General features: G+C 36.7%; 1 protein-coding gene across 18 annotated transcripts in view; it reads right to left on the bottom strand.

Annotated features, from left to right (window-relative positions):
- The window catches only part of CWC27 (CWC27 spliceosome associated cyclophilin), a 271,711-nt gene that overhangs the window by 223,869 nt on the left and 29,040 nt on the right, over positions 1-18,802 (bottom strand). For all 18 annotated transcript variants that reach the window (XR_015148865.1, XR_015148866.1, XR_015148862.1 and 15 more), the window contains 4 exons: positions 15,249-15,392; positions 13,721-13,819; positions 12,992-13,095; positions 10,701-10,770 (listed from right to left, as the gene is read on the bottom strand). Coding sequence is in view for 12 of the 18 variants with exons in the window: in XM_086361937.1 (XP_086218063.1) it covers positions 10,701-10,770; positions 12,992-13,095; positions 13,721-13,819; positions 15,249-15,392 (417 nt within the window). In the remaining 6 variants the exon portion in view is untranslated. The remainder of the gene's footprint in view (positions 1-10,700; positions 10,771-12,991; positions 13,096-13,720; positions 13,820-15,248; positions 15,393-18,802) is intronic.

The raw sequence follows: 18,802 nt of genomic DNA, 5'->3' as shown, positions 1-18,802 counted from the left end.
AATCTCCTTGACATCACTGACTAGTCAACCAGTATCTCCACACTGGAAAGGAGCTTAATAACTACACACATACATACATGAAAAATCACCCCTTTTTAAAGGAGTTCTATAATTGGACAACTCTCTAATTGGAGAAAAAGAAAATCTATGTTTAATTTTCAACCATCCAACTAACCCTATTTCTACCTTCTAAAACTAAAAATGAACCATAAACAAGTGCTGTCAATAGGAATACTCCGCACAGTTTTGTTTAGATACAAATAGGTTGTAGGCAGGTAATAGCCCCTAAAGATGTCCACTTCCTGATCTTCAAAACTTGTGGGTAAGTTATTTGACTTGGCAATAGGAATTCTGTAGGTAAATTAAGAATTTTGAGATGAGGAGATTATCCCAGATTATCAGGGTGGGTCCAAGGTAATCAGAAATCCTTATAAGAAAGATGGAAGCAGGAAAGTCAGGGGCAGAATGATGAAAGATAAGAAAGTCTTGACCTGCTATTGCTGGCTTTGAAGATGAAGAAGACATTAACCAAAGAATATAGGCAGTCTCTAGCAACTGGAAAAATAAGGGAATGGATTCTCTTCAGCTGCCAGAAGGAAGGCAGCCCTGCCAGTACCTCATTATCTAGGCCAGTGAAGCCTGTTTTGGATTTCTGGCCTCCAGAGCTATAAGATACTAAATTTATTTTGCTTTGAATCATTAAGTTTATGGTAATTTGCTACAGCAGAAATACAAAGTGATTACAAATACATCAACATTTTTAAAAAGTGAAATATAAACAACTAGAAAGATAAGTAAATTAAAGTTTAATACAATTTAATGAGAAAAAACATTTTATAAAATAGACTGGGGAACTCCCTGCTGATCCAATGGTTAGGACTCCACATTTCAACTGCTGAGAGTGGGGCTCAATCCCTGGTCAGGGAACTAAGATCCCACAAGCCATGTGATAAAAAAAACTATTTAACATTTCCGACAGCCTCTGTACAAAACTCTCCAGGCTATGCCTAACCCACCTGGAAACTATAATCTCAAAGGATAAATGAGAATAAGACAAAAATATTATCACTTTATTCTCAAAAGTGATATATTTATCAACATACATTTTTCTGGGTAAGAAAAAAGCTTTTTTATAAATTTAGGTTCAAAATTAAAATGTTAACATATCTTGAAGAAAAAATACTGTGTATCAATATGAATGTGGCACAACTTAGTAACTATTTTCAAATTTAGCTATTAAGATATTTTTTTACTAGACCTACCATTTAACTTGCCTTGGGAAAACTACTCATCTGATCATAAGTTTTATTAGAAAAACATTTTCTGACATTCTTGTTTAAGTTATACACAAACATTCAGAAGCAAACTTTACCAACATGGACATTTGAATGAAACTATTATTTAATAAAGCAATATAAAGGAGAGTATCTTCCAGATAAAAACCTTTCAAATATTTGAAGCCTAGACTTAAATTTTCAGTTAGATTTTATTTCGCCAATGTATATCCAGTTACTCAAGCATTCCCTGAGGAGCATGTTTTTGGCATTATGCCCATCCTCCTCATGACCCTCCCTTCCTCTGGATACATCTAGTTTGTCAGTATCCTTAAAGGTGTTCAGAACTGAACAAAATGCTGCAAATGCTATCCCCCAAAATGCAAAGAATGTTAAATTCCTTATTCCAGAGACCTTACTCTTAATAATTCAATAAGGCTTACAGGCTATTAAGTCATACCTATTTAGCTGATTTCATTAAACTAAAGCACAGAATATACATGTACTCCTATTACATTTCAACTTACTAGTTCAAATAATTAGGCACAGGTTGACAACAAAGCACTCTTTGGGCAGAAGTATTCAATCAGCTCTAAATCCATCTGACTGTACTATCTCCCAGATCACATTTCCTCATGTTGTCCACAAGCATATCATTAGAGACTCCAACAATGTGCTTTCCTGAACTCAAGATACTTGTTATGGCATCCTCCTATCATGCAATCCTATCAAAAAGGAAATGAAGTCAGTCTGGCAAGTCACTTAACCAGAGTCTCAGTTTCTTCATCTATAAAGAAAGGAAGTTGGACTAGATCCCTTTGAGCTATAAAATTCTATTATTCTAAAAGAGATTTTATCAGGTAGTAGAAAGATACTGAAATAAATAATGAAAGAAAGCTAACCCTTGGGAGAGAGGCACCTTCTCATGAATATTGAGTGGGGTGAAGCAGTGTCTGTAATCCCACACTGATAATCCATAAACCAGAGGGGACTCTATCTTATTTCTTCTTTCACATAAAGTAAAGCCTCAATTCAGACTTTACCAATTATTAACTTGTGATGTTAGGTTCTGGGATAAAGATTAACACTGTGGAGCCACTGAAAGAAACTTGATAAGCAAATGAATAATGAAAATTATTTTTAAGCCCTCTAGAAATACTTAATTTCATGCAACCTCTGAAACTGCAAATTGCTCTTAGTCACTATAAAAGACACTGACTTTGGCTCTAGTTATTGATATTTAAAAACAGGCTAAATTTTTTAAAATATACCATTTGGTCACACTTTTCCAAAATTCAAGCTAGCCTTCCCTTTTCTGATCCAATTTTCATTGTCCCTAAAAGGCAAAATGTATTTGAAGCCTGAAGAACAGTACAAAAGCAAAATAAACAAAATATATTTCTATTTCTGTTCTCCCTAGAATTTATCTCATGCTCTCTACAGAAATTTCCTCTTCTTTAAGCCAGTAAATGTCAACAATTTTTGGTGTTGTTGCTCTCTTTTCTCAAGCTAAACTTACCCATGATTCCATAATATGAATATACAAAACAGCTAAATTCCGTATGCCAAAAGATTCTGCTCCTTGTTTCAAGACCCACTCACACACGGAGAATGAGTCGTTAGTGGGTCACGATGTACAGGTGTACACCCATGCTCTCCCAGGCTGCTCAAGCTACTATCAAGGACCCTGTGGGAGTGAGCAGGAAGGGCCCTGGGCCAACTGTGCTGTGCTCATGACTTCCTACCTCAGGAAGCTGGTGAAGTTTCTCAGCAGCCCTCTACCTGAGTGCAGGGCAGCAGCTTCTGCATGATAATCATAATCATATTAGTGACTGATATTTTTTAGCTCTTTGAGAATAAAAGACAACTTCTAGAGAACATTGTTTAAGACATTTGATTTTCAAAACCACTTTTCAATTGCATGACCTATCAAATTAAGGATTATCTGTATCCTTATTTCACAGCTCTAAATGGTATCTATTATTTCCATGCTACATGCTACAAAGAGAAAAATGGAGGCTCAGAGAGACTTAAGTTATCCAAGCTGCTGCTGCTAAGTCGCTTCAGTTGTGTCCAACTCTGTGTGACCCCACACAGCAGCCCACCAGGCTCCCCCGTCCCTGGGATTCTCCAGGCAAGAACACTGGAGGGGGTTGCCATTTCCTTCTCCAGTGCATGAAAGTGAAAAGTGAAAGTGAAGTCACTCAGTCGTGTCCGACTCCAGTCGTGTCCGACTCTTCGCAACCCCATGGACTGCAGCCTACCAGGCTCCTCCCATGGGATTTTCCAGGCAAGAGTACTGGAGTGGGGTGCCATCACCTTCTCCATAGTCACAGACTATCTGTAAAAATGAAGTGCCAATATGAGTTTGTATGATCCCAAATCTATGCCATTTCTACTGCAACACACAGCCACTCAAAGATGACACAAAGTTTACTGTGAAGGAGCTCAGAGCCTAGGACCCTACAAAATTAATAAGGCAGAAATAAAAGGGTGTAGTGTTTGAATACAGTTGAATACAATATTCAACAAGAGTAAAGTCATACATTTCTTGCATAATAAAGCAAAAAGAATGTGTTTAAAAGGAAAATACAAGAATCACAAGGTAGAAATTAGATCAGAAAAAGAAAAGATTAAGAAAAACTGGGAAAGACATTTAGAAAATATAGTATTGTACATGCTGAAGATAAATATGGTTCTGACATTGACAAGTGGAATAAGCTATTACATGCAGAGGGAAAAAAACATGAACAAAGACACATAAAGGAAAATACAAGGCATATATGTAGAACAGCAAATAGTTCGGATCTGCTAACACAGTGTGTCCTACATTTTCCAGGTAAGATTTCTACTGAATTCATTAAAAATACAGATTCCTAGGTTTCTCCCCTAGAGATTTTGAATTAGTAGGTCTGAGATGGATATGGAATTTAATTTTTTTTAAGTACTATAAGTGACTTTTTATTAGTGAGGAAGTTTAAGAAGCATTACCCTAAAGGACAGAGTTGGTAAAGAGGAGTCATGAAAGTAGAAGCCAGAAATAATAGGCCAAGGAACTTGGCTTTATTTTTATAGTCAACAAAGAGCAGCTATAGCATCTTTATCAGGCTTCAGGAAGACTATTCTGATAGCAATGAGTGGAAGGGGTAAAAAGAGAAGGGAGATGGGGGATCAGTCTGCAGACTAGGGCAGCGGCACAGCCTAGAGATAATGAAGGCTGGAATAAGAGGAGTAGTAAAATAAATTAAAAATAAGATTTGAGATATGCCACAGATGAAAATTGGTAGACCTAATGCAACTAGCTGGTTGTGCAAGGGAAAAAGTAAGAAAAACATCAGAATTAAATCTAAAATTCTTCTTTAGGGGACACTGATACCAAGGAATTAGAAAAAGAATTCACAGAACATGGAGAAGTTTGGGAAGAAAAGATAATGAATTAAGCTTTGGCTAGGGCTTGGGTAACTAGTGAGAAATTCTAATACAGAGATGTCTACTAAGCAGCTGGAGAAAAATAAGTCAGCCTAGAGATACAGATTTGAGAGTCAGAAACAAACAGTTGATAATTTTATCACATAGCACCCTCAATTAAAAAGTCAGACGAGAGAAATGTGATGACACAATACTAGTTATACTTCTTATTTGATAAAGGACTGTGGGCTGCAATGTTCTTGGCAAGAAGGAAAGATTTTAACTGGTCTTTCTACAGTTTAAAGTGTTTTACACATTTAAAAGAAAACTTAAAAAGCAAGCTACAACTGTCCACAGTGGATTCTTTCACATTTCAACCTTTAGCAAACACAAATTGCTTTGGCAGTGGCCAGTTCACTATAATCAGTAGAAGTCAAAACATGTATTTTTTTTTTTTTTTTAAACTTTGTGCAAAAAGCAAGCAGCAGGAGGAAGATATGCTTTCAACATTTAAGACATGTTGTTACCAACAGAAAAAATTCAAACTAATTTCCTAGTAAAGTCAATCTCAGTAATTGTGCACAAATCTTACTTTAGACCAGAAATTTAATTCAACAAAAAGACTGACAGAAAAATTCCTTTTGACAACCTACTCTTGCTACATGGCTGCTAAACTAGTACCACCCAGGGCCCTGCGGAAGTTAGGAAAGGGTGGTGGGCTGACTGCACTGAGCCAGCTGTCCCTAACCCCAGAATGCTGTGCTATCAGTGAAAGTTTCTGCCAGCCATTTAAAAGGAGGCAGCTTTGCAGTATTCAAAACCACACTGGATACTTCAATAGCTACAGAAACTCAAGTCAAATTCAGATCCCATGACTCTTAATTGGACAAGAAACTTAATATCTGAGTATTGATTTTGCCATTTATAAATCAGGAATAAAATCCATATGACATTATTATTATAAAGATTACATAAAATACATAGCACAGATAAGAAAAGAAATCATTACAATGAAAGATAATAAGTGCTTTGATGGCTCAAGCTTTAGGAGGGAAGTACAGGCATTAAGAAGTTAATAATGAAACTAAATATTACAAAGGAAAAATAAAAATTAGTCAAATAAAGGAGAGCACACCAAGCAAAAGAAAAAACAAGCCTGGGAGGATGCTGCAGAAGGAGTGGATATACAAGGAAACTGGACATCTTCAGATAACATCAATGAAACGGAATCCTGGCAATTCTCAGATCTAACATTCGTGATTTTTTCCATTTACAAAAATACCTACAGGATCACGACATACAGCGAATCTTTCATTTTCATTAGGGACAAATGTGAATCATGAATAATATAAGACTAGTACACTGACATTTAAAGATGACTTCTCAGATTCCGGGCTGACAGAGTCCGTCAGTTCAGTTCTGTTCAGACGCTCAGTCATGTCCAACTCTTTGTGACCCCGAGAACTGCAGCACGCCAGGCCTCCCTGTCCATCACCAACTCCTGGAGTTTACTCAAACTCATGTCCATCGAGTTGGTGATGCCATCCAACCATCTCATCCTCTGTCGTCCCCTTCTCCTCCCACCTTCAATCTTTCCCAGCATCAGGGTCTTTTACAGTGAGTCAGTTCTTCGCATCAGGTGGCCAAAGTATTGGAGCTTCAGCTTCACATCAGTCCTTCCAATGAATATTCAGGACTGATTTCCTTTAGGATGGACTGGTTGGATCTCCTTGCAGTCCAAGGGACTCTCAAGAATCTTCTCCAACACCACAGTTCAAAAGCACCAATTCTTCAGGGCTCAGCTTTCTTTATGGTCCAACTCTCACACCCATACATACTGGAAAAACCATAGCCTTGAGTAGATGGACCTTTGTTGGCAAAGTAATGTCTCTGCTTTTTAATATGCTGTCTAGGTTGGTCATAACTTTTCTTCCAAGGAGTAAGCATCTTTTAATTTCATGGCTGCAGTCACCATCAGCGTGATTTTGGAGGGCCCCGCCCCCAAAATAAAGTCTCTCACTGCTTCCATTGCTTCCCCTTCTATTGGCCAGGAAGTGATGGGATCAGAAGCCATGTTATTAATTTTCTGAATGTTGAGTTTTAAGCCGACTTTTGACTCTCCTCTTTCACATTCATCAAGAGCTCTTTAGTTCTTCTTCACTTTCTACCGTAAGGGTGGTGTCATCTGCATATCTGAGGTTATTGATATTTCTCCCTGCAATCTTGATTCCAGCTTGTGCTTCATCCAGTCCAGCACTTCTCTTTACTCTGCATATAAGTTAAATAAGCAGGGTGACAATATACAGGCTTGAGGTACTCCTTTCCCAATTTGGAACCAGTCTGTTGTTCCATGTCCAGCTCTAACTGTTGCTTCCTGACCTGCATACAGATTTCTCAGGAAGCAGGTCAGGTGGTCTGCTATGCCCATCTCTTTCAGAATTTTCCACAGTTTATTTTAATCCACACAGTCAAAGGCTTTGGCATAGTCAATAAAGCAGAAATAGATGTTTTTCTGGAACTCTCTTGCTTTTTCGATGATCCAGCAGATGTTGGCAATTTGATCTCTGGTTCCTCTGCCTTTTCTAAATCCAGCTTGAATATCTGGAAGTTCATGGTTCACGTACTGTTGAAGCCTGGCTTGGAGAATTTTGAGCATTACTTTGCTAGCGTGTGATATGAGTGCAATTGTGCAGTAGTTTGAGCATTCTTTGGCATTACCTTTCTTTGGGATTGGAATGAAAACTGACCTTTTCCAGTCCTGTGGCCACTGCTGAGTTTTCTAAATTTGCTGGCATATTGAGTGCAGCACTTTCACCGCATCATCTTTTAGGATTTGAAATAGCTCAACTGAACTTCCATCACCTCTACTAGCTTTGTTCGTAGTGATGCTTCCTAAGGCCCACTTGACTTCACATTCCAGGATGTCTGGCTCTAGGTGAGTGATCACACCATCCTGGTTATCTGGATCATTAAGATCTTTTCCTTATTGTTCTGTGTATTCTTTCTACCTCTTCTTGGCATCTTCTGCTTCTGTTAGGTCCATACCATTTCTGTCCTTTATTGCGCCCATCTTTACATGAAATGTTTCATTGGTAGCTCTAATTTTCCTGAGATCTTTAGTCTTTCCCATTCTGTTGTTTTCCTCTATTTCTTTGCATTGATCACTGAGGAAGGCTTTCTTATCTCTCCTTGCTATTCTTTGAAACTCTGCATTCAGGGTATATCTTTCCTTTTTTCCTTTGCCTTTCATTTCTCTTCTTTTCACAGCTATTTGTAAGGCCTTCTCAGACAACCATTTTGCCTTATTGCATTTATTTTTCTTGGGGATGGTCTTGATCCCTGCCTCCTGTACAATGTTACAAACCTCCGTCCATAGTTCATCAGGCACTCTGTCTATCAGATCTAGTCCCTTGAATCTATTTCTCACTTCCATTGTATAAACGTAAGGGATTTGATTTAGGTCATACCTGAATGGTCGAGTGGTTTTCCCTACTTTCTTCAATTTAAGTCTGAATTTGGCAATAAGGACTTCATGATCTGAGCCACAGCCAGCTCTTGGTCTTGTTATTGATGACTGTACAGAGTTTCTCCATCTTTGCCTGCAAAGAATATAATCAGTCTGATTTCAGTTTTGACCATCTGGTGATGTCCATGTGTAGAGTCTTCTCTTGTATTGCTGGAAGAGGGTATTTGATATGACCAGGGTGTTCTCTTGGCAAAACTCTTATTAGCCTTTGCCCTGCTTGATTTTGTACTCCAAGGCCGGATTTGCCTGTTACTCCAGGTATTTCCTGACTTCCTACTTTTGCATTCCAGTCCCCAATAACAAAAAGGATATCTTTTTTAAGTGCTAGTTCTAGAAGGTCTTGTAGGTCTTCATAGAACCATTCAACTTCAGCTTCTTCAGCATTACTGGTCGGAGCATAGATTTGGATTACTGTGATATTGAACAGTTTGCCTTGGAAATTAACAGAGATGATTGTGTCATTTTTGAGACTGCATCCAAGTACTGCATTTCGGACTCTTTAGTTGACTATGATGGCTACTCTCTTTCTTCTAATGGATTCTTGTCCACAGTAGTAGATATAATGATCATCTGAGTTAATTTCACCCATTCCATTCCATTTTAGTTCGCTGATTGCTAAAATGTCCATGTTCACTCCTGCCATCTCCTGTTTGACCACTTCCAATTTGCCTTGATTCATGGAGTTAACATTCCAGGTTCCTATGCAATATTGCTCTTTACAGCATCGGACTTTACTTCCATCACCAGTCACATCCACAACTGAGTGTTGTTGTTGTTTTGGCTCCGTCTCTTCATTCTTTCTGAAGTTACTTCTCCACTCTTCTCCAGTAGCATATTGGGCACCTACCCACCTGGGGAGTTCATCTTTCAGTATCCTATCTTTTTGCCTTTTCATACTGTTCATGGGGTTCTCAAGGCAAGAATACTGAAGTGATTTGCCATTCCCTTTTTCAGTGCAGCACGTTTTGTCAGAACTCTCCACCATGATCAGTTCACCTTGGGTGGCCCTACACAGCATGGCTCATAGTTTCACTGAGTTAGACAAGGCTGTGGTCCATGGGATCAGATTGGTTAGTTTTCTGTGATTGTGGTTTTTAGTCTGTCTGCCCTCTGATAGAGAAGGATAAGAGGGTACAGAGGCTTCCTGATGGGAGAGGTGACAGAATAGTTGGTGATATTGATAAGAAATTGAAAAAGGAAGTTATCATGTGAAAATGAATTTAGTTTTGATATCTAAAAATAGTGATGTTTCCTAAAGGCAACACAGAATGAGGCATAAGAGCCCAGGGGAAATATTTGGCTTTGTCTCCTACAGTTCAGAATGTTATTAACAGTATACAGGTGGTAATTGAATCTACAGTATTAAATAGATCAATCAAGGATACTGAAGACAGTTAAAGAAAAAAAATTATGACTAAATTCTTACTTACACATGCCCATTTTAATTCAGTTTTAATGCAAAAGGTATAAGTAGAGTGCTTACTGTGTGCCCAATAGCAGCTTACCAAACCAGGCTCAATGATGAGGGAAGCATGCAGATAAAGAAGTAAAGACAAGGGTAAAAATAAGGTGCTTTTAAGTTGATGCTATTGTCAGTGTCAGTAAGAAAGAGGTGACTGTGTTAAGTGAGAAAGGCAGTACTAGGTTATAGAGTTTTAATTACATACTACAAAAAAGACTTTGAATCTTATCCTTTAGGTCTCAGTGTTCACTAACTGTCATGAAAGGATGAGATGAAAATCTAGGAGAGTAAAAATCCTTGAAGATGATTTTCTTGGGGCATATTTGTCAGAATCACTGCTTTAAACAATGGTACGGCACTGTAGGTGTTTCAGCAATGAGTACCGTGATGAAAGGGATATTGAGGAAAACCATACTTAAAGGCCTATGGGAAGCATTGGTGGGGTAAAGGCCAGGAAGCAATGTATAACCTGAGACGTGGATTTTAGAGAGACAGCTGTAGGTTCAGCTCCCAGCTCTAGCAACTTACTAGGTATGTGACTTTGAGCAAATTACAACCTGTTAATACTTAATTTACTCATAGGTAAAATGGAAATAATAATACCTACCTTACAGGGCTGTGATGGGAATTAATGAAAAGAATAAATATATATAAATTATATTAAAATGAATATAAGAGCTTTGGTCTGTCACTGTTTATTACAGTAATATTAATAACAAACCATCTAGTAATCCAATTAAACCAACAGCAATTAAAATTTGAATCACAACATTAAATCCTTCTTTAACCCCAGTTTGTAACTGATTTTTAAAATGCCAGATTAAAAATTATATTTCAAATCATTTCAGAAGTTGCAAATATTACTGACCACACAAATCATTTTATGAATCGGTTCAATGAACATTTAAAATTTGCTATAAAACATGTAAAACATGCTGTCCTATATATAGCAGTAGATACAAAAATGAGTGAGAATATAGACTCTAATCTCTTTTACAATTCTGAACAAAGGGCAAATTAAGAGTTTTACCTGACTAACTCGATTCACTTCCTCCTCTTCTTCCTCAGCTTCCTCTCCAAATGAAAGTAAACTAAAATTTCTATTGAAAAAGAAGGAAAAAGGGATGAAATAAAATTAGAAAAAGTTAAATGAAACTTATAAATATCCTATATTCAAAGCAATAGAACACAATTTACAAGAAGAAACATTCTCTCAACAGACAATAATTACTTAGTATTCAGGGGAAATATACTAAGGATATATATTTTTAGCATAACATTAAATGTTTAGTTCCAGATGTTTTATATATTGTTGTTGTTATTCAGTTGCAAAGTCATGTCTGACTCTGCTAATCCATGGACTGCAGCACACCAGACTTCCCTGTCCTTCACTATCTTCTGGAGTTTGCCCAAATTCATGTCTATTGAGTTGGTGATGCTATGTAACCATCTCATCCTCTGCAGCCCCTTTCTCCTTTTACTTCAATCTTTCCCATTTCACATACTAGACTAAACTAATGACCAAAAGTCTATCCCGAAAACTACCATTAAATACACTGTCAAGCATGACAGAAATAATTAAAGCTTTTTGTGGGTTTCCCAGGCAGCATGCACAGTAAAGAACCTGCATGTCAACGCAGGAAACATCAGAATCTCAGGTTCTATCCCCAGGTCTGAAGATCCCCTGGAGGAGGGCCCAGAACCCCACTCCAGTGTTCCTGCCTGGAGAATCCCGTGGACAGAGGAGCCTGGCGGGCTACGGTCCACAGGGTCGCAGAGTCGGACACGATTCAGCAACTCAGCAACTCAGCAAAGTACAGCATATTATCAAATAAGGATTGCTAAAAAACTAATAAACATACAGCTCTGAGGGTACTATAAATGGGAAGCAATTTATCTAGTGTCTGCCAAAATAATTTCAATATTTTAAAATTAGTAAGTTACACAAAATTATGGGGGGAGGGCAACAAACTTAGCTAAGCAAACAGTCCATGGGAATAAAAAACTAACTTTAGTCTTTTTTGACCCTTCAGATGAATACATCACAAGGAAGATAAATAGTAAGCTATTAAAACTCCTCTGAAATACTGGAAAAACAAAAGATCAGGCAATAAAAGAGGAATTTTCATTTCAAAACTTACTTAGATATAATCAGTAACTATCACATCACCCCTAACATATTTGCTATGAATTAAAAAACAAAATATCCAACTTTTGGCTTTGCTGTCAAGATAAATCAGTGATGAAGTATTATATCTCAATATAGTAACAGTGACTTTTCATCCAGATACAAATTAGTAAAAATAAATTAATACAAAATAAAAAGAAATCAAATAAATATACAGTTGTGTAAGAAGTTATTTTGCCACAAGATATCAACTGCCTATTAGAGTCTGGCTCATATTTGACAGTTTATAACAGCAACTTAACTTACATTATAGGATATCAAAGAAAGGAAATGAATATGTATTGAATACCTACACTATAGGGTATTTTCAAATTCCCCTTCTCATTTAAACTTTGTAATAAGCAGATGCTATACTATAAATCTCCATTTTATAAGATGGGGAAACTGAAGCTCAAAGATCAGTATACTTTGCTTCCTATAACTGCAGTAGGCAGGATTATACTTAAAGCTTTCTGAATCTAACACTTATATAAGTACAACAAAATCCCTAAAAAGGATTCTACAGTTTAGTAAAAGAGAAAGTTGAAATCTAACTCTCTGATACCTATTTTAATAAAACAGACAAAATTAATAATGTAAAGAATATTACTCACAGAAATACTGAAGAAATTTCTGTTATTAGAAAACTATCCTCAGGAATTAATCCAGAATACAGAAAGAACTTCATGTGTAAATATATTTATAATAAGGTTATTTTAATAGCATCAAAAAAAGGAGCAAGAAAGTTAAATACTATTAACCATGCAGTCATTAAATCCTTCATACTTTACTTTCTAACTTCTTTATCCTGAGCATGTATTATTGGAAAAACAAGTAAACAAACAAAAGTTTCAACAACTCATTTATATAAATAATTCTTGTGGTGGTCATAAATATTTATCTATTTATTAATAGATTTCATCAGACATCTCAGACAATACTTTTTTAGCTTAAGGTTTTAAGTTATACACTCTATTTGAATATAAGAAATGTACATCTAGAAAAAGAAACACACAGATAATTTAGACATATATCCTGGTCCACACTGGCCTCCCCCTAATTACTAAATAATTATTACAGAAGGAAACAAAGTGAACTAAATAAATCAGTGTTGCTTTTCAAGTTGAGGAAAAAAATCTTTCTATTCTGATTACTTTGTGCCTTTGGGTTTCAATTTCTTTACTTCCTCCTCTGGTTTCTCTTTTTTCGGCTTTTTTATTTCTCTTGGAATGATGTCATCAAAAGGATTAAATAAAACCTACGAAAAGACATATTTTGAAAATATTACTCAATTTTTTTAATTTCACAAAAAAATAAAACCAATATTTAATTATGGTGCCACTAGTATCTATAATTTCTCCTCATAGAACCAGTATAATGATATATATACTTCCACTTACATGGCCTCATTGGATTCTCCCAGTAATCCAATGTGCTATTAAGGAAAAAATGTTTTATACTTATTTAACAAAAGGGAAAGACAGTCAAGAAAACAATATATAGTTAGAGAGACAAGCTCAGATATTTTTTTTTTTAACTCAGGTATCCTTACTTCAAATCAAATGTTCTCAGGTCCTTGTTTTCTCAATGAAGGATCGCTCTTAAATTACCAAAGACAACACTTCACTGGGCTAAATAAACCTAATTCATCCAGCTTTTCACTATGGAGTTTTTCATTCATTGGATTATCAGCTTAAGTTTCATCCTCAAATTCAAAATCTTCCATTAAAAAAATTCTTAATCAGAAATTGTAACTAAATTACAGAGCTAAAATCCAAGTTGTGATGTTAATTTAGTATAAAGCCTTCACCTGATAACTGAACACAAATATTCAATTTCTTTTAAGTGACAAAGTAATATATCTCTAATAATCATGCTCATACCTCACAACTTTTTATTTTATGTGGATTTCGTGGTCTTTCTTCATCATCAATGTCTACTTCTGTCAGGCGTAGCATGTTATATACTGTATCCCCTGTAACCTATTAAATAAAAAAGGAAATTTAATTGAAAATTATTAAATTCATTCTTTGAAATCAGGGAGGACTTTTGAAAATATTTTTAAAGTAATTAAAAAGGCATTTCATATTGTTAAATAAGATTATATGTATTAAACAGTGCAAATAAAGCAACATAATCCTAAGGGGAAAAGGTTTGACAAACTTTAATTCCTCAATAAGATTTTTGGGAAATTTCCAATATATACCTAATGTCAGTTTTTACTAAAAACACAATGCCAAGTAACTTCCTTCTGAATGACTATGTTTTGTTCAAACATTATAAACAAATTTAGACTTTAGAAGAGGGAAGAACAAGCAAATAATAAAAACAATGTGGTAAGTGCTTTGAAGACATTATCATGCTTAATCCTCAAAACATCCTAAAAGTAGGTACTATCATTATCTTTCTTCTCTAGATAAGAAAATTGAGGCTGAAAGAAGTTGTAGATCCGACAGTGATGGCCTTTCTGACTTCTAACTACTACGCTATACTTTGCCTCTACTGTGTGAGTTATATACATCGGTTGTAAACAGTGGTGCAGAAGGACAACCTAAATATCATTTTATTAAATACTTATTTTTTTAAATAACAGGGAGGAAAATCCATGAGTGTCAGACAACCTGTGTTGGAGTGGCTCAAAAGTATTAAGCAACAATACTGCACTCCATGTTTTTGGCATGACTCCTTTCATTCAATATTCAAAAAACTAAAATAATACCAGTTTTCCAGTTGTGCTGTTTGTTTTTTTCCTTTTCATCGGCACGAAATCCAGTTTTGTCTGGGATATGGGGAAACCATTCTAACTGAACCAGCAGAGGGAGCTGATACACTAGTGATGCCTAATACGCCTAACACTTAGGGCATCTGAGAGCATATTCACGAAAAGGGAGAAGCATGAGAAAAAAAAACAAACCCTTCAGAATCCCTTTAAAAGAAAACTATTGAAAATTCTATGGAAGTGACCATCTCTGATATGGTGTTAAATGTCAGCAGGATTAAATAGGTACTATTCAAAGTAATATTTCAGGTAAGCAGTTTAAATGTTAACACAACTTCCACTTTAAACTGAAGGGAATTCATTATTAACAAAATAAATTTTAAACTACTAAATGTTATTATCTAAATGTCTTTCTAAAAACATTAAAACATATCAGCTGACACAGCAGTTAATAATAATGATTAAAACAATTTTAGAAAAAATAAAAATTTTAAGTTAAAAATAAATGACTGGCCTGAAACACACACAGAAAAACTCAGGTGGTCCCTCACGGCTCATTATAACAGGAATATGGAGCATTTCACCATTTTTAGAAATAATAAATAAATATCCTAGGGAATATTTTTGTGAAGGCAGCTCTTAGGTAAGTTGATCATATACATCATAGAAGCCTAAGATAACTGGATACAAACCTTTCCAAAGATGGTGTGCTTATTGTTAAGTTCATCAGCTCGACCCAGGGTAAAAAAAAACTGGCTGCCATTATCGTGAGGGCCAGCATTTGCCATGGCAACCAGTCCTCTACGATTAAAACGCAACCGTGAGTGGAATTCATCCTGAAGCATAAAAAAAAAAAAAAAAAAAAAAGATTTAGTGAATGCCCTCGGTTATAAGGCCCTTCATATTTCAGCTAACAAACAAGGTCCCACACAACTTCTACTGATTTTCACATATAATCAAATCCAATATCTACAGTTCCTTCAATCTACTAATCTTGACTTTACTCACCTGTGTCTTCTAAATATACTCAAACACAAATTTTTTGTGGAAAGTTGCCTCTTACACTGAGCAAGGGTACTCAAGGGGAATGGATTTCTGAGACATTTCCCTATTCTTCTCATCCCTCAGAGCCATCTAAGCTTTTAGTTCAGTTCAGTTCAGTTCAGTCACTCAGTCGTGTCCAACTCTTTGCAACCCCATGAACCTCAGCACAACAGGCCTCCCTGTCCATCACCAACTCCTGGAGTTCACCCAAACCCATGTCCATTGAGTCAGCGATGCCATCCAACCATCTCATCCTCTGTCATCCCCTTCTCTTCCTGCCCTCAATCTTTCCCAGCATCAGGGTCTTTTCAAATAAGTCAGCTCTTCTCATCAGGTAGCCAAAGTACTGGAGTTTCAGCTTCAACATCAGTCCTTCCAATGAACACCCAGGACTGATCTCCTTTAGGATGGACTGGTTGGATCTCCTTGCAGTCCAAGGGACTCTCAAGAGTCTTCTCCAACACCACAGTTCAAAAGCATCAATTCTTCTGCACTCACCAGTCCGACTCTCACATTCGTACATGACCACTGGAAAAACCATAGCCTTGACTAGACGGACCTTTGTTGACAAAGTAATGTCTCTGCTTTTTAATATGCTGTCTAGGTTGGTCATAACTTTCCTTCCAAGCTTTCAGAACCATCTATTTCTTTTTTCTCCAGGATAACTACTTTTGAGTCATTATAGAGGCTTCAATGGGCTTCCCTTGTGGCTCAGTTGGTAAAGAATCTGCCTCCAATGCAGAAGACCCAGTTCGATTCCTGGGTTGGGAAGATCTGCTGAAGAAGGGAAAGGCTACCCATTCCATATTCTGGCCTGGAGAATTCCATGGACTATATAGTCTATGGGGTCACAAAGAGTCAGACACGACTGAGTGACTTTCACTATCACTTTAAAAAATAAGCCACATTATTAAATCTGAATTAATTGTTAGGGGTTCCCTTGTAGCTTAGCTGGTAAAATATCTGCCGGCAGTGCAGCAGACCTGGGTTCGATCTTTGGGTTGTGAAGATCCTCTGGAGAAGGGAACGGCCACCCACTCCAGTATTCTGGCCTGGAGAATTCCATAGACTGTACGGTCTATGGGGTTGCAAAGAGTCGGACATGACTATACAACTTCCACTTCACTTCAGGAGCTTCAACTATTCTCTTCTTGATCCTTTTCTGAATGTCATGAAACAACTGTTTTCTTATTTTAATTCAAGGAAGCTAGTGTGATTGTGTTAGGTGCTTTACTATGCTTTTTAAAGTTTTAAGTTGAAATTTCTTTGAACTGGGACTGGTTCCATTTGCCAGTTTTCAAAAAAAGCCGGAGCAAGCCATTCTAAGGTGGTTTTCTTGCTAGGGTAGGGCTACCTAACATTTATACCCATCTCTTAGTTAATAGAAGACCTGATACTAGACTCACTTATAATATAGACATGTTTTATAATCAATGCTTTTCAGAAAGAAAGTTCTGTTCCTTTAATAAGTTCTTCTCAAGAGATCTAAACTCAAAAGATCCTAACTCTGTACACTGTATTAAAAATGACCTAACTGAAAAATTTACCATGCTTCCCTTGGCTCAGTGGTAAAGAATCCACCTGCCAATGAAGGAGACATAGGCTTGATCCCTGGTCCCGGGAAATTCCACACACCATGGAGCAGCTGAGCCGGTGGGCCACAACTACTGCGCCTGTACTCTGGAGCCTGGCTACTGCACTGCTGAACCCATGCACTGAAAGGAAGAGAGCCCCCGCCTACCACAACTAGAGAAAAGCCCGCACAGCAGCAAGACCCAGCACAGCCCAAATTAAATACAAGTAATTAAAAATTTTACCAACATAACTGTATTACCTGAATGAAATAAGCAAAAGTCTCAATTTAGAAAGGAATTGTCACAAAGAGCTATTCTGTTAACCAAATAATAAAGGAATGCTTCCTACCAGATGGAGTCTCTAAACTAATGAGATATCTCAATTTTGTAAAATATAAAATAGTCTAACAGTGACATTTGAGATTTTTAAAACTATTTCACATGCTCTAAAGGCCATTATCATATGAAAATTAAAGCAAACAGTTCAAGTATTTTTCTCAAGAGTCATATAGTAGCCCAGTATAAAATTGAAGGAAATTCCAGACACTCTATCCTTTTAGTATAAATGTGAATTTTTAAAAAATTCACATATTTTAAGAGCTACTAATGTTTACTAATAGAACATAATATTGATACCATAAGATTGATAAATAACCCAGCTTTTAGCGTTTACTTGAACCCACCATTATCCTTAATATCTTAAATATGACATTATCTTTCTTTTTAGATTTATGTTGGCAGTTAACAAAGCACTGACCTATTATTGATTAAAACTTACATCCTTTTCTAACATTTTTTATGTTGCTTCTTTCTTCTATTGCCCCGTGTTAATGGCATGCATTTTGTGATTTCTTATTAAGGCATCCAGTTTGTGCTACAAAGGTCTACTGGGTACAGTTTAAAATGAATTCTGCTCTGGACTGAATTATGTCCTCCTGGAGTTCATTTGACACTCTAACCTCCAATGGGACTGTACTGAAGAGGAAAAGACACCAAAATGCTCTCTCCACCATGTAAAGACACAGTAGAAGCCAGCCATTTGCAAGCCAGCAAGAGAACCTTCACAGGTGGTGAATGCTAGTACCTTGATCTCAGACTTCTTAGCCTCCAGAACTGTGAGAAATAAATTCCTACTGTTTATTTTTTTTTAATTAATTTTATTTTTAAACTTTACATAATTGTATTAGTTTTGCCAAATATCAAAATGAATCCGCCACAGGTATATATGTGTTCCCCATCCTGAACCCTCCTCCCTCCTCCCTCCCCATACCATCCCTCTGGGTCGTCCCAGTGCACTAGCCCCAAGCATCCAGTATCGTGCATCGAACCTGGACTGGCATCTCATTCCATACATGATATTTTACATGTTTCAATGCCATTCTCCTATATCTTCCCACCCTCTCCCTCTCCCACAGAGTCCATAAGACTGTTCTATACATCACTGTCTCTTTCGCTGTCTCGTACACCGGGTTATTGTTACCATCTTTCTAAATTCCATATATATGCGTTAGTATACTGTATTGGTGTTTTTCCTTCTGGCTTACTTCACTCTGTATAATAGGCTCCAGTTTCATCCACCTCATTAGAACTGATTCAAATGTATTCTTTTTAATGGCTGAGTAATACTC

The sequence above is a fragment of the Bos grunniens genome, chromosome 20, assembly GCF_055505025.1.
Source record: "Bos grunniens cultivar Pamir isolate PY7600 chromosome 20, Bosgru_T2T1.0, whole genome shotgun sequence".
Classification (NCBI taxonomy): domain Eukaryota; kingdom Metazoa; phylum Chordata; class Mammalia; order Artiodactyla; family Bovidae; genus Bos; species Bos grunniens.
This window is presented reverse-complemented; position numbering and strand designations above follow the sequence as displayed.